The 15,608-nt window shown below is 40.1% G+C and overlaps 1 protein-coding gene across 10 annotated transcripts in view; it reads right to left on the bottom strand.

Moving 5' to 3' along the window:
- ST7 (suppression of tumorigenicity 7) overlaps positions 1–15,608 on the bottom strand; it is a 239,285-nt gene that overhangs the window by 51,971 nt on the left and 171,706 nt on the right. For all 10 annotated transcript variants that reach the window (XR_004276730.1, XM_032304290.1, XM_032304292.1 and 7 more), the window contains one exon: positions 6,492–6,606. Coding sequence is in view for 9 of the 10 variants with exons in the window: in XM_032304290.1 (XP_032160181.1) it covers positions 6,492–6,606 (115 nt within the window). In the remaining variant the exon portion in view is untranslated. The remainder of the gene's footprint in view (positions 1–6,491; positions 6,607–15,608) is intronic.

Raw genomic sequence — 15,608 nt, forward strand, 5'->3', positions numbered from 1 at the left:
TGGATTGGATTACCCGGGAAGGTCTATGTCAGAGAGCCCTTCTATGGCTAATGCCCTGGAGTCAAACACAGCAGTTTATGTGATGGTAATGATTGGCTGGGAAAGGATCTTACCTTGGTAAATTATGATAACTAGGTAATAAGGATTACTAAAGCCAATATGGATTTCAAGGGTTTGCTCATGTGCCAACTATGTGAATTACAAATGTATGCATTCATAAGATGCCTTCCATCATCAGAGACAATAGAAGTTTCTCATGCATACAGTCTTTATTGAAATAACATCTATTACTAAACTCCTGCATGTATATGACAGTCAGTCAACTGCTAACTTCATAGGCCTAGTTTACTTGACAGATCTACCTACCTCTTGGTTTCTAAGTCAGCAGAGCACCCAGTGAAAAGCTATAAAGGACCATCATTTCTCAGTGACTCCTGCTTACCAGCCTAAAGCCATAGCTCATGGGATCAGTGCTGACAATCATTTTCTTTGAAGCAGTGATGTGATTCATTTGCCCATCTTTTATAGAAGGATGTTCTTCGACATTTGCCTTGGTATCCTTATCTTTTCCATAAGAACCAGCTCCGGGAAGGGAATTAGACTAGGCTTACAGTCCGTCCCTAGGGACTGGCTGCATTTCAAATATTTTTTGAATGGAGCCTAATTTTGTAGGCGACTTATCTCAGAAGCTGTTGTACCTGCAGCATCAAAACTCACAACTATACACTTGACAGAAAAGCACTGTTTTGGAGGTCTGGACTGTGTGACGCTCAAAGCCTGACGTTGATGGCCTGAAAACAGATTTTACTCACTGGTCTTCCTGGCATCGCAAATCCCTCTTATTCGTGCCCATTCCTTAAACATAAATAAAAAGTAGCCTAACAAAAAGACAGAGTATCCAGTGACCCCTTGAAGGGAACTGTGATGAACAGTTGAGTAGCTTGTGTTAGCTTATAAGGCCTTGGGCAATGAACACAGTTTACGAAATTTTTACTTGAAACTACATGCTGACTCTGCAAAACAGTATCAGCAAAAAGCTTATTCTCTGAATAGTCTCCACATAGAGTAATTCCCTAATGCTTTCTTTAGAACCTCTGTTTTCAATCTACTGAGATGAAAGTATTTCCCCCAGTGTTAGAAACATGTCCTGTTCTTGAAAGTATACCCTGTATACACTACCAGATGGCAGATGACAATGCTAATTCAGGATGGGCTTGATGGCACCGTTTAAAAAAAAAAAAAAAAAAAAAAAAAACAGTCTTGATACAGTTGTTGCATTTATATAACATTCATGACTATATAAAAGACCAACTTGTCCCTCACAGGGAAACTTCTGTCCCAAATTAGGGGCAATCACTAAATGACCTAATGGAGTAAATATCCAAAAGAGCTTGGATTTGCATTTCCATTGGTGCAAATTGCCCCAAGACTGAAACAATTTGTCTTTGGATCACAAATGAAAATCCCTGGCATTTTTTTTTTTCAGCTTTCCATAAGTTTAAGAATTATTTGTAGATTAAACTAAGCATTTCCATTCTTATCAAATATCTATCTATCTACATGTCCTATTAGATCCATAAGCAATTTTAATAACAGCTCATAACACTGCCTTTTGGGGGTGGAGCACGAGACAGGATTCTTATTCTCTCATTTTAGCTGACATTTTATATATGGTTTTCCTTTTGAAGAAAATGGATTGAGAACAGTGGTGAAGTTCAGGAGAGATCTTTGTTCTTTACAATGGCTGAGAGTTACGGAATGCTTATTGTGTACCCCACGCTGTTCTACACATTTAACATGGATTAAATACTTTAATCCTCGTGACAAATTCCCAGCTGTGTGATCTTGAGCAAGTTACTTAGCCTTTCTAAGCCTTGATTCCACTTTCAGAGAAAGAAACCGAGGCTTAGAATGTTAAGTAGTGTGCTGAAGTTCACTTGGCTGGTGAAAAGGCTGAATTGGCACTTGATCTCAGCACCCGGGCTAGTGGTCTTCACCACCATGGGTTCAGCCTCTGGTATCCTCAGAGATCACAACCTAGAGACGGATAAAACGAGACGCTCCCAAAGGTATCTTACAGCAAGCACACTCGCATTCACTTGCTCTATAACATTCTTCTGAAGTTGAAATGCACAAATGATAATGAATAATAAATGCATGAGTTCTTTTCCACATTTCCACCCTAATCTATGAGACTTCAGTTTTCAACCTAGGTGGCCTATAAGCTCCTTTGAAAGGCAACCCAAAGCTTGTAACAACTTTCTCCATGGTTCTAAAAGAAGGTTCTGATGACTTAATGATCTTTAAAACATTTCTGTGTTTATAGCTTATATATGACTTAAAAAAAAAAAAGATGATAAATCTCAAATCAACATGATTACATCAAATCTCCTTTGTGACAAAGAAATCAGGCACAAGGTGATTGAAAATAGAAAGCCATATTTTGAATAGAGTTTCAGAAAGATAAGCAAATAAAGACATACCAGGTTCTTAAGGAATGATTAAAAAGGAAACTTAAAAGACAATCTGGCATCACTGAAATTCTGCATCACAACTCCAGCCCACCCAACTCATGCTTTTCCAAAAGGAGCGAGAGAGGCAGAGCGAGTCATTTAGCAAGGTTTACACTGATGGAAAACACATGGGCTTTTAGAGCCAGGGAGACCTGGATTTGAATCCCAGTTCTGCAGTTTTCATGGAATGTGGTCTTGAAAGTTACTTAAACTCACAAGCCTCAGTTTCTACATCTGCTAAAATGGAATAACCACCTCCTTGCAACGTTACCGAGGGTTACAGGTAATGCATTTAACAGGCTTGGCACATGGTAGGTTCTCAATAAACTGTAGCTAATAATAACAACAACCAGAAGAATGGTGTTAATAAAAACAGTTAAAAAAAAAAAATACTGCCAAAAACAGAAGCACAATGGCTTAAGACCACTGGCCAGGAGTTAGACCACCTCAGTTTTGATTCTGGCTTTCCTTTCCTCATGGAATTCACATCTTATTGAACAAAGACAGACCTCAGTTTCTCTCTTTTCTCACACAGTATAACACCTCCATGGCTTTACTTTAACATCTTAGGCTTATCTCTGTACCAGTTACCACAGCTATTAAATGGGGCTAATAATAGTATCTGCCTCGTATGCCTGTGGTAAGAATAAGTGAGTTCATCGGTGTAGAGCTCAGAATCATGTCTGATCATGACACAATATAAGAACTCAATAAATGCTAGCTGTTGCTGTTGTATTTTAGTCCTTGTGTGAAGGTCTCCAAAAGCAGGACCAACCACCCAGATAAAAACTGCCTACCCATAATGTGGGCTAGCAAATTAAAAAAGGAATATGAAAAGTCCTGAGGATAGCAAGACAGCACTTCAAACTAATGGCTGGAGTAATATAACATAAGAAGTTATCTCAAGGGCAAAATCAAAATTAGACTACAAATTATAAGGAGGTATGACCAATTCACTGGTAATCCTACTAGGGATCCAGGTGCTTCACTGTAAAAGGAGTTTGTGAACACCACTTTTAAAACTCAAAGCTAAAAAAAATTTTTTTAAAAGGTATAGAACAAAAAGAATGAGGCAAAGGGATACATGTTACCTTCTTCCTTCCTTTGAACACGTTGGTTTCCCCCCTGTGCCTTGTCATATTTCTAAATCCTTTTTGCACAGGTCAGAAAGCAGCACAAATCCCATTGTGTCACTTCCCAACATACTATTTTAAAAAATTCGGCCACCTAGCAAAAGTAATAAAGAAGGACCGCTGTGCCCATAAACCCTCGAAGAAATAGCTGCCCAACCAGAGCATTCCAATTTGCAAAGATAAAATATAATCGTGCTGTTCTGGGTGTGGCTTTATGAAGAGGGATGGGGAGGCTGGGATTCAAAGTGCTGTCTCCAACATCTCGTGCACTAGACTGATGACATCTGAAGTAGGGCGAGGAACAGGGAGCCCCTAATTGCTGTCTGTACTCCAAACCCTCTAAAGCACCCACACTTTCTTGCACAGGGCCAGAAAAATGAGGCAACAACTCAGTCAAGATCCTTTGGATCTCCAGGAGAAGCAGCAGGGCTGAACTTGAAAGAGCCCATTTCATGGTATGGGGTGAGAAACAAGAGGCATATTTTTTAATAGTCTTATGTGGTTGCAGATCATTCTATAAGAACAGTAACTTCAGCAGCCACTTTGTTATATTCTACTGTAAATGACACAGGTCTGAGCCAAGTTCTCACCAAAACACCCTCCAGAATTCAGTCCGGGTTAGGTCATCTACAGTCTATTGACAACTGCTGAACTCAAAACTCCTACCACGGCATCTCAGCAACAGTATGTGTCCTGCCACTAATGAGGCTCTTTTTCCATGAATAATGAATAAGAACATCATCTCTGTTGCCAGGTACACAACATAAACAAAGCTCAACACAAGGGCCCTGGTATGGTGAGTTTGTCTATTCGCAACAAAGGAATTTTGTAAAGTGTGAGCCAAGTTTTAGTGGAGGGTGGGACGGGCTGTTGTAACAAATAATGTGAACATATGTTATCAGAATCTAATAAATCAGCATTTGGTTGTTGTGGAGCCGGGGCTATGCAATGGGATAGACAGAGATGACAAAAAACTCCAAATGAGTTCATTTCTCTATTTCACAGTCAGTCTTATAAGACAAAGCTGATGATTTCTGTAATGAACTGAGATTGTTGTGAAAGGAGCCTTAGGAGATTTGAGATACCAAAGGCTCTACCAGTTAGAACTTTTCTCTTCAGCTTTGGTGTACTAGGTTGGCACTAGGGATGAGATCACCAGAACTTTGCAACGGCATTGACAGCTAGAGGGTAGCATGCGGAAAAAGTGTGCCTGGACCCAGCTGCATGGGACTCGGTTCCTTTTGCACCACAAGACCCTCAGTGTATGAGCATTTTGCTTAGAAGGTAGTCTATCAAGGTCAGCCAAATAATGAGATTCCAACAAATAAACAGAGAACAAAAGTGAGCTGACATGAAGGCCAAACAGTCTTCATTTTGTTTACTACAAAGTACGCCACAAATACTTTTCTCTCTTTCTAAAATCAGTTCCATACTAGGTAGCATATATCTTGTTACACAGGGTGCTTATGTTCGCACAGGCCAAGTAATGGCATCACTGGCTGAGAGCTTGTAGTTTCCACCGATTTGAGCAAGAATTAACAATAAAACAAAACCAAACCAAGTCTCCCAGTGCCTCAGCTTCTCCAACTATAGTTGGAGAACAACTCCAACCTGCTTCAGAGATTCCTTATGAAGAACTGTGCATTAAAATAAAATAGTTCAGGGGCACCTGGGTGGCTCAGTGGGTTAAGCTGCTGCCTTCGGCTCAGGTCAAGATCTCAAGGTCCTGGGATCGAGCCCCACATCTGGCTCTTTGCTCAGCAGGGAGCCTTCTCGCTCTCTCTCTCTCTCTCTGCCCCCCCGCCCTCAGCCTGCCTCTCTGCCTACTTGTGATCTTTCTCTGTCAAATAAATAAATAAAATCTTTAAAATAAAATAAAATAGTTCATTCTATTAGTTTGAGGAATTCCTGGAAATTTTGACCTGAACAGTTCTTTAAATGTACTGAAGATGCTTACTAAAGAAGGAATACTTTACAAAGCAAAAAATGAGCATGTGATAAAAGTAATCGCTCCCATTTTAGAAGCAAACAAATGAAATAAGGCAGGATAATATAATATTCTGCAGAGATTCCAGGAGCTAGGTCACGGCAGGGAATTCTGGGGATAACTCTTTGGCAATTAATCAAATAATCAATTCACAGACAAAGGCAATACCACACAAGAGTTTTGAAATCTCTAAGATGCATCAGTTTATTTTTCTGGTTTATTAAGAAGAGGCAAAATGAAATAAACTCATGGGTAAGTAACTTGAATGGCGAAGGGACTTCAAAGCCCTTCAGGTGCAGAAATGGAAGGTATTCTGCTAATGAGAAGACCTGGGATGAAGGGCACATTCTTTTATCTTTAAATATTTACTGAACTGTCTGTCACAAGGGCTGTAGTAAGGGCTACTAGCTGTTCTATATTGCTTCAAGGATCAACATGACCAGCTAGTAGTGGTCACAGCCGTCCAATGTGGAGTCACAGCAGGAGCTCTAACAGCCCGGGCGGTCCCCACAGGATAGTGCTGCCTGCAGAGTTTCTGAATGACTTCTGACCATGGAGGCAATAAAGCAGAGCATGCTTAACTCTTGCTGACAGGAAGAGTAGAAGGGGAACCCACTGGGAGGGAAGGAGAGGCATGGGACATAGGCCATGGGTCATCTCTGGCCCCCACTGACCAACCACAAAACCCTATGATTTTATAAAATACCATCCTAAAACTGTAGGTAAAAATTCTGTAAGTGGGTAGTTATTAAAGTCCTATACTATTTGAAATGATCTTTCTGATCTATTGATCTTCTGATCTGCTGAAATACATCAAAAGAAAAATACTCAAGTAGATAAAAATACCCAAGAACTTACCATCATACTTTGCTAAGACTGCCTGAACATCAGCATATGCTTGTAGTTCTAGAAGAGCTTCTAAAAGGTTTTCATGGATGTTGAACATGCTCAGTAAGGGGAACTCCTTCATTAACTGGGAAAGAAGAAATAAAGGATAATTAATATATTTCTTACTTTCTAAAAGTATAACAAGTACTGCATTATAATAGATTTATATGATAAAAAGTATAATACAATTTTAGCAATAGAGGTATATACTGAATTATAAGCATTCATACCAATTATTATTTTGTAAAGAATTAAATGCTCAAATCTCTTCCTGCTATTTTGGACAAATGGCAACTTTGAATTTGTGAGAACCCAATGTGGAAGAATATCCAAAGAGAGGGGATTTCATAAAACCTGAGGAAGAGGGGTGCCTGGGTGGCTCAGTGGGTTAAGCCTCTGCCTTCGGCTCAGGTCATGATCTCACGGTCCTGGGATTGAGCCCCCCATGGGGCTTTCTGCTCATCGGGGAACCTGCTTCCCTCTCTCTCTCTCTCTGCCTGCCTCTCTACCTACTTGTGATCTCTCTCTGTCAAATAAATAAGTAAGATCTTAAAAAAAAAAAAACAAAACTGAGAAAGATGCTTAGATGTAGCACTCAGTAAGGTTAAAATATGATAGGGGCAAATTAGGTAGAAGTTGAACACTATCTCATAGGCATTGACAGTTTAACTTGGTTAAGAACAGTTTGATGAAAGCCAGACATCAGAAATGGAGGCAAGCAGGCACTATTCTTTTGAGCAACCTTGTGACAAAGTCATGGAGAAAAGGCAAGAAAATAACCAGAGTGATAAGGGTAGAGAAAATGAGCAGGTAGTGATACAGAGCAGTAGAAAGGAAGGATGTTCGAGAGTTCCTGAGTAATGGCCTCAAAAAGACAGGAATCAAGATCATTTTCTGAAACTGAGGGAATAGGTGACCGGGAGGAAGTTTGAAGATGGGGTGAAAACACAGAACAGACATAAAAAGGAGAACTGCTTGGGAAACAATCTAGGATTGCAAAGGCCATTGTGAGGACTTAGCAAATTTGGAGCCATGACTTCACAGAGGCTACAGCTGGCATGCCCGTCAAGTTTTAGTTAGCAATGCTCACCAGCCCAGGGACAGCAGCAAACATGTCAGATGATGAGGCTGAACCTGGGCACACTGAATTAGATTCAGAAGGGAGTCAAGAAGCAAGGAGAGTTGGCTAGAATGAGGAAAGAATGATTAAAGGAACAGTCTAAAGGTTCTAGACAAGAAGGGGAGCAGGAGGGGCCCAAAGGGAGTTAAAAGATACAATATGGGGCACCTGTGTGGCTCAGTCTGTTGATCGTCTACTTTCAGCTCAGGTCATGATCCCAGGATTCTGGGATCCAGCCCTGCATCGAGCTCCCCAGTGGGAAGCCTGCTTCGCCCCCTGACTCTCCCGCCGCTCATGTATGTGTGTGCTCGCTCTCTCTCTCTCTCTCTCTAATAAATAAATAAGTATCTTAAAAAAAAAAAAAAGACATGATACTGAACTTCACTGGAAAGCGAAGAAGAAAGGACCAAGAATTTCAAAGTAAAATCTATCTTACAGAAAGATAACCAGGTTCTTTATACAGCAAAATCATATAGATATATGGTATATATGCATGTGCATATATGCACTGATGTATATGTACATGTATATGTCCTTTATTTAATCTTTTATATGGATAACTGTTTCCTATTGTAACACAAAGTCCTCTTAAAAAGTGCTTTTATATGGATAACTGTTTCCTATTGTAACACAACGCCCTCTTAAAAAGTGGTAACTCTTTTTGGATGTCACCATATTTAAAGCAATTGTGCTGAGAAAAATACTACTCACAAATAGGTTAACTCACTGTTAAGTAAGAAACCAAGTCAATGCCTTGACTATCCACTTCTTCTTACACTGGAAACATTTGCCACATTGTCTTGTTTTTTTAAAGCCAACAATCATTTAGCATATGTCAAAATAAATAATTTTCTGCAGCTCCAAAGAGCAACATATTACCAGCGAAAAACACCTACCAAAATGATTATGTGTTCAATAAGACTGAACCCCCTAGGAGAGCCCACAGTATTTTCATTGCTAGTAAAGGAAGTGAATAAGATTATACCACACATTGTTGATGTTCTGTAACCAATGAAAGTATTTCTTGTTCTGGTTCAGTTTGATTCTCGTTGACATCACCCTTTGATTCCCCCCTGCTTTCTAATTAGAGCTTGTTAGAATTAAAGCTCCCTGTCATTCAGCATTTGGCAACACAATAAAGACATTCTCTAAACTGCAGCCTTAAAACATTTATCTTTTTTTTTTTAAAGATTGTATTTATTTATTTGACAGACAGAGATCACAAATAGGCAGAAAGGCAGGCAGAGAGAGAGAGAGAGAGAGAGAGAGAGAGAGAGAATGGAGGAAGCAGGCTCCCCACCAAGCAGAAAGCCCGATGCGGGGCTCGATCCCAGGACCCTGGGATCATGACCTGAGACGAAGGCAGAGGCCTTAACCCACTGAGCCACCCAGGCGCCCCAACATTTATCATTTTTAACCAATTCTTCAGGTTAAGGTCAAACTTCAAGGATATCAGTCATATTCTGAAATTTTGAAACTGTAATTCCAAATAGTAGCATGCTGAAGCTTAATAACTGAAAGGGGAGTCCAACTAAGACCCACTGAGGCTATGTGAGCACACACGGGAGTCTCGGCCTGTTGCAGCAGACCTTGAAGCAGGATGCGAGCAGTGTGGGCAGGAGTGCTTTCATTGGAAGCTTGGAGACAGAATACAGAATCCAAAAAAATCAAAAGATTTTAAACATGGCAAATAGCAAATGTCAGAGAACTAATCAAAGTCATACGATAATTTAGAAATCTAGCTTTCCTTGTTTCAATATAAACAAGGAAAAGCGAACTCCTGCTGCCCCATCTCACTGCAGCTATATCACCTTGCCCTCCCCAGCCCCTCACAACAAGGTCTCTTTGAAACAAGCCATGCGCACTCGCCTCCCTTGGCTCCCTTCTTTTCTCACCGCATAGCTGCAATCTGGTTTCCACACCACAGCTCCTCAGAATCTGCTCAACCCACATTGACAGGTGACTTAAATTGCTCCTATGCATACCCTCCAGTCCTTTCCTTGCTGACCTCTGCCACATTTGACAGTTTGATGACATCTTCCTTGAAACTCATGCCTCTTTTGGCTTCCTCAACACCATTCTCTTCTGGATTTCTCTATACTTACTTCCTCACTCCTTCTCTAGATTCCCCGTCTCCTACTTAGGAGTAAGTAGCCTCCCTGGTTATGTCCAGTACTCTTCTCAAAAGTACCCTGATATCCAGGACTGCTCTTGTGTCCAAGGTCTCAGTCTCACCACTTTTGTAACGATGGCTCTTGGGGAAGAGACCCATTGATCCCTGTTACCCTCGTTGCCCTACTAACTAAAGCCACCGTAGAGGTCCCTAAACTCCTGAACTAATAGGTATAAAATGCTAATAGCTTTCAGCAAGTTCCCAGGGAGCTCTGTTATACAAACAAACAACAAACAAGCAAACACCTTAGAATCTTACAATGTCTTCTTTTCTCTGAACTTGCTGCCAGTAACTTAGTTTATACCATTATATTTGGCCTAAATTGCTCAAAGAGCATCTTTTCTCTGCTTGCCTCTTTCCAATCTACCCTTCACACCACTGTCAGAAAAGCTTTTCAGGGCGCCTGGGTGGCTCAGTGGGTTAAGCCGCTGCCTTCGGCTCAGGTCATGATCTCAGGGTCCTGGGATCGAGGCTCGCATCGGGCTCTCTGCTCAGCAGGGAGCCTGCTTCCCTCTCTCTCTCTCTGCCTGCCTCTCTGTCTACTTGTGATCTCTCTCTGTCAAATAAATAAATAAAATCTTTAAAAAAAAAAAAAAGAAGAAGAAGAGCTTTTCAGATATACATACCTGAGTCCATCACACTCCTGCTTAAGAGGCACCACTGACATGGCCCCAAGGAAATAGGCAGATGTGAAAACAAATTTACAAACAAGGCTGTTTATCACAACATTATTTATAATAGTGAAAAATGCAGGGTGCCTGGGTAGCTCAGTTAGTTAAAGCAGCCAAGTCTTGATTTCAGCTCAGGTTGTGATCTTGGGGTCATGGGATCAAGCTCAGTTTCAAGCTTCCCCCTCAGCCTGCAGTCTACTTAAAATTCTCACTCCCTCTCTTTCTGCCCCTCCCCCACTGCTTGCCCACACTCTCAAATGAATAAATAAGTCTTTTAAAAAGATAGTGCAGGGGCACCTGTGTGGCTCAGTGGGTTAAAGCCTCTGTCTTCGGCTCAGGTCATGATCCCAGGGTCCTGGGATCGAGCCCCACATCGGGCTTTCTGCTCAGCAGGGAGCCTGCTTCCCTTCCTCACTCTCTGCCTGCCTCTCTGCCTACTTGTGATCTCTGTCTGTCAAATAAATAAATAAAATTTAAAAAAAAAAGATAGTGAAAAATCAAGCAACTTAAAATTTAAACCATTATGAGGCATTCAAGTAAAAAGACACAGTCATCTTTTGGGTTACTATATGTCATCATTAATAGTTAAATTCTCAAATAGTTTTTAACAAGAAAGCCTAGGAAATGCTGGCACACAACATTACAAAAGAAAAAACAGGATACAAACTCTATTTTGTGATAAGATCATAACTTTTATTCTGTATCTATGCATAGTATCATACTTGGTTAGAACTATGGCAAACTGTTTTAACATTGGCTATTTATGATTAGTGAGCTTAAAGATGATTTCTATTTCTTCATATTTTCCATATGTTCTGAAATTTTTGAAAGGAATATATATGTACATTCTATAAATTGGGGAGGAAAAACTATTTTTAAGAATATTGACTTCTCTGTAAAAAAAAAAATGAAATCTTGCCATTTTTAACAACATGGATGGATCCAGAAAGTATAATACTAAGTCAAATAAGTCAGTCATACCATATCATATGGTTTCATATCATATGATTTCACATCACACCATATGATTTCACTCATATGTGGAATTTAAGAAACAAAACAAATGAACCAAGAGAAAAAGAGACAAACCAAAAATAGACTCTTAGCTATAGAGGACAAACTGATGATTACCAGAGGGGAGGCGGGTGATGGGGGGGAAATAGGTGAAGGGGATCAAGAGTACACTCAACATCATGAGCACTGACTGATGTACGGAATTACTAAATCACTATATTGTACACCTGAAACTAATATAACTTCGTATGTGAACCAAACTGGAATTAAAATTTTAAAAATAATAAAGTAGATAAGGAAATGCAAAAAAATACTGACTTTTAATATAGAAAAAATAAGTAACCCACTTTAAAAATGTACAGAGAATGTGAGTAGAAATTTTCCAAAGAAGATACACAGACGGCCAGCAGGCACATGAAAAGATGCTCAGCATCACTCGTCATAAGGGAAATGTAAATCAAAACCACCATGAGATATCACCTCCCACTTGTCAGACTGGCTATTATCAAAAAGACAAAGAAACAACATGTTTTGCTGAAGATGGGGAAAAAGGGAACCCTTATGTTCTGTTGGTGGGAATGCATATTGGTGTGGCCACTACAGAAAATGGTGTGGAAAAAAACTAAAAATAGGACTACTATATGATCCAGCAACTCTACTTCTAACAACATAGATGGACTTAAGAGAATATTAAGTGAAATAAATAAGTCAGAGAAAGACAAATACCCTTTCATCTCATTTATATGTAGAATCTAAAAAACAAAATGAATAAACAAAACAAAACAGAAATAGACTTGTAGGAAACAAACTGTTGGCTTTCAGAGTGGGGAAGGGTTGGGGGGTGGGAGAAAAAGGTGAGGGTATTAAGAGGTACAAACTTCCAGTTATAAAATAAGTAAGTCATGGGGATGTAATGTACAGCATAGGCACTACAGTCAATAATATTGTAATAACTTCATACGATGACAGAGGGTAACGACTTAGCATGAGAATCATTTCATTCAGTATAAAATTACTGAATCACTATAATATACACCTGAGACTAATACGATATTATATGTCATTTATACTTCTATTAAAATATATATTGGTGGGGTGCCTGGGTAGTTCAGTCAGTTAGGCATGCAACTCTTGTTTTCAGCTCAGGTCATGATCTCAAGGTCCTGAGACTGAGCCCCACGTCAAGCTCCACGATGGGTGTGGAGTCTGCTTAAGACTCTTTCCCTCAGCCCTTTCCTCCACTCATGCTTGCTAGTACTTTCTCTCTCTCTCAAAAAAACCCACCCCCCCACACATAAACATATACACATATACATATACATAAACACACACACACACACACACACACACACATATCTAGGAAAAAAAATATTGGCTTCTCATCAAATTCAGAATACAAAATCCTTAGCACGGCAAACACAGACCCTCGTGACAGTCTCAGTCCACTATGCCAGCCTCATTCTTAGCTACTTCCCTACCCACACACTGTAGGCCACCATAAAACACTTTTTTTTTGTTCCTTAAATGTGTCACATCCATTCACATTTCTCTCTCCATGCTCCCCATCCCTGGAGTGCTCTTCTTTCTGCCTCCTTGATCAATCTGGACAGCTCATCAACTTCCAGGAACACTTACCTGCCCTTTGATTTCTTGCCTCTTACCTGCCAGGTTAAGTACTCCCGCCCCCAAATCCCAGAGTCCTTGTTACAATGGTCCATCTTCCCCATGAGCCTGGGAAGAGTGTGAGAATAGGAATTCTGGCTTATCACCAGATTCTTGGTCACTGACTGATCCAACATAAATGCTCAAAACACATTTCATGAAAGGAATGCTTTCTAAAGGCTTTCAAAAGTTATCTCTATCTTTGGGGTACATATTATATGCGTGCTGCAAAAGGCCTACATTAAGTCCTTGGGTTACACATCCCTGACATGTTCCTCTACCATTTGAAATCTTCCAATGATTTTTTTTTTTAAAGATTTTTATTTATTTATTTGACAGACAGAGATCACAAGTAGGCAGAGAGGCAAGCAGAGAGAGAGATTGGAGGAAGCAGGCTTCCGGCTGAGCAGAGAGCCCGATGTGGGGCTCGATCCCAGAATGCTGGGATCACGACCTGAGCCAAAGGCAGAGGTTTTAACCCACGGAGCCACCCAGGTACCCCAGAAATCTTCCAATGATTTTATCTACACCTTGGAAAAGCTAGAATTAGAACTTGTGTTATGATATAATGTAATGAAAAATTATTTTATACTTAGAGCTGTCTGAAAATGGAATAGATGACTTAGAGAAGTCTTCAGAGAAGTCTTCATCACTGGAACTGTTTAGATAGACAAAGGCCAGTCAATGGACAGAGATGCTAAAAAAAAAAGACCCCAAATTTTTCAATCCTATAATTCCAAGGAATTAGTCCCTAGCTCATAAGTATGATTTTCAGACCCTCCCTCAGCTCAGTGCCAGATGCATCTTGACTCTCCTGTCTTCTACAGGATTAAACTCTAGCCTTGTCAAATCGGACTGTGGTACACCATACTCAGAATTCTTTCTACAGTTACTAGCCACTGTGTTTTTGTTCAAACTGTTCTCACCACCTGGAATACCTTTTTCCTGTCATTTACAAGGCAGCCTGTCAAAATCACCCCACCCTCCAAAGCCCAGATCAAATGCCACCTCCTAAAGTCACAGGAGCAAAGAAAGTGAGAGCCAGAAGAGCCCATGGAGATCATCCAAACACCCTCCTCAGTTTACAGATGAGCTCCCTCCCACTGCCGCCCCGTCCCATGTGAAGTTGCACAAACTACTTAACCTCTCTGAGCCATGAGCCCCTCATCTCCTGGGTCCCAGCTCATGCGGCATTCCCTCAGACTTTCTCTACCACTCTATTCAATGTCAGCATTGCACTCACAGCCCCGTTCCCCACTGTTTCTATCACACTCTAAAATCGTCTCATTTATCAGTTTCTGTGGCTAAATATTAGATCACTTAAAAAGAAAACAAAAAAGTAAATGGTTTGATAGGTAATGCTATTTTGACAGGGGCGAGCAAATTATTTCTGCAATAAGCCAAAGAGTTAACGTCTTGGGCTTTGTGAGCCGTATGTCTCTCTTGCAACTGCTCAACACTGACACTGGAGCATGAGGGCAGCAGCAAGCAGTTACTTACAGAAGCAGGCAGGAGCCCAGATCTAGCCTTCAGGCTCCAGTCTGTGAACTCCCGGTAAACAGGAATACATTTAAAAAAATAAAAGTTCTTCATAAGAAGAGTTTCATGTAGATATTACATTTGGAAAATTACACTTGGAAACCTCTCTTACACACAGCTGATTTGGCAGACTGTTATAAAATCAAAAATAAAAAAGGCCAACTCTATAACCCAATACTTCAGTTTCCAAATCTGTTCCTTAAAAACTGCTCATGTAAGTTTCTGAGCAGTTGCACATCCTGAGAGTCCCACAGGATGGGGAGTACTGTCCTAAACAGTGGAATGGATGGTTCGAGCGGGTATATGCGTATGACGAAATGCTGTTCAACAGGCGAAAGGAATGAATTAAGCCTAATATATCTCAATGTAGAAAAATATGAAATAATTTTAAGTGAAGAAATTACTCTGTAGAAAATGTATATAATTTAATATTTAAATGTACATAATCCTCCATATCATTTATGGGTGTACAATATGGAAATGTATGGAGAACAAACTGAAGAAACAAAGTTGCTGGTGCCTCAGGGGAGGCAAATAGCTGAGTGGTGGTCACATGGGGGCTACTATTTTATAGCTTTTCAGAAAAGAAGGTGAATAAAGATGACAAAATTTTTAATTAACTACTATTATTATGACTTCAATTAATTCTGGGCAGTGATGCTCTTTTTATTATTCTTTTTATGTGTGTGTGTGTATGTGATACGTGTGTGTGTGTGCATGTGCATGTGTATATATTTTAAAGTTGCTTCCTTAAACATAGGAAGTTCATTAGCTGTCCTTTCCACTTTTAATTCCTCATGTCATGTCATATAATTCCTATCATGTCATGGATAGTTCAATTTTCTATTTTCTAATTGCCTTTTGAACCATGATCACTTCTTCCTCTTGGGGGTTGACGCAGCAGTTCC

Source organism: Mustela erminea, chromosome 11 (genome assembly GCF_009829155.1).
Source record: "Mustela erminea isolate mMusErm1 chromosome 11, mMusErm1.Pri, whole genome shotgun sequence".
Taxonomy (NCBI): Eukaryota; Metazoa; Chordata; class Mammalia; order Carnivora; family Mustelidae; genus Mustela; species Mustela erminea.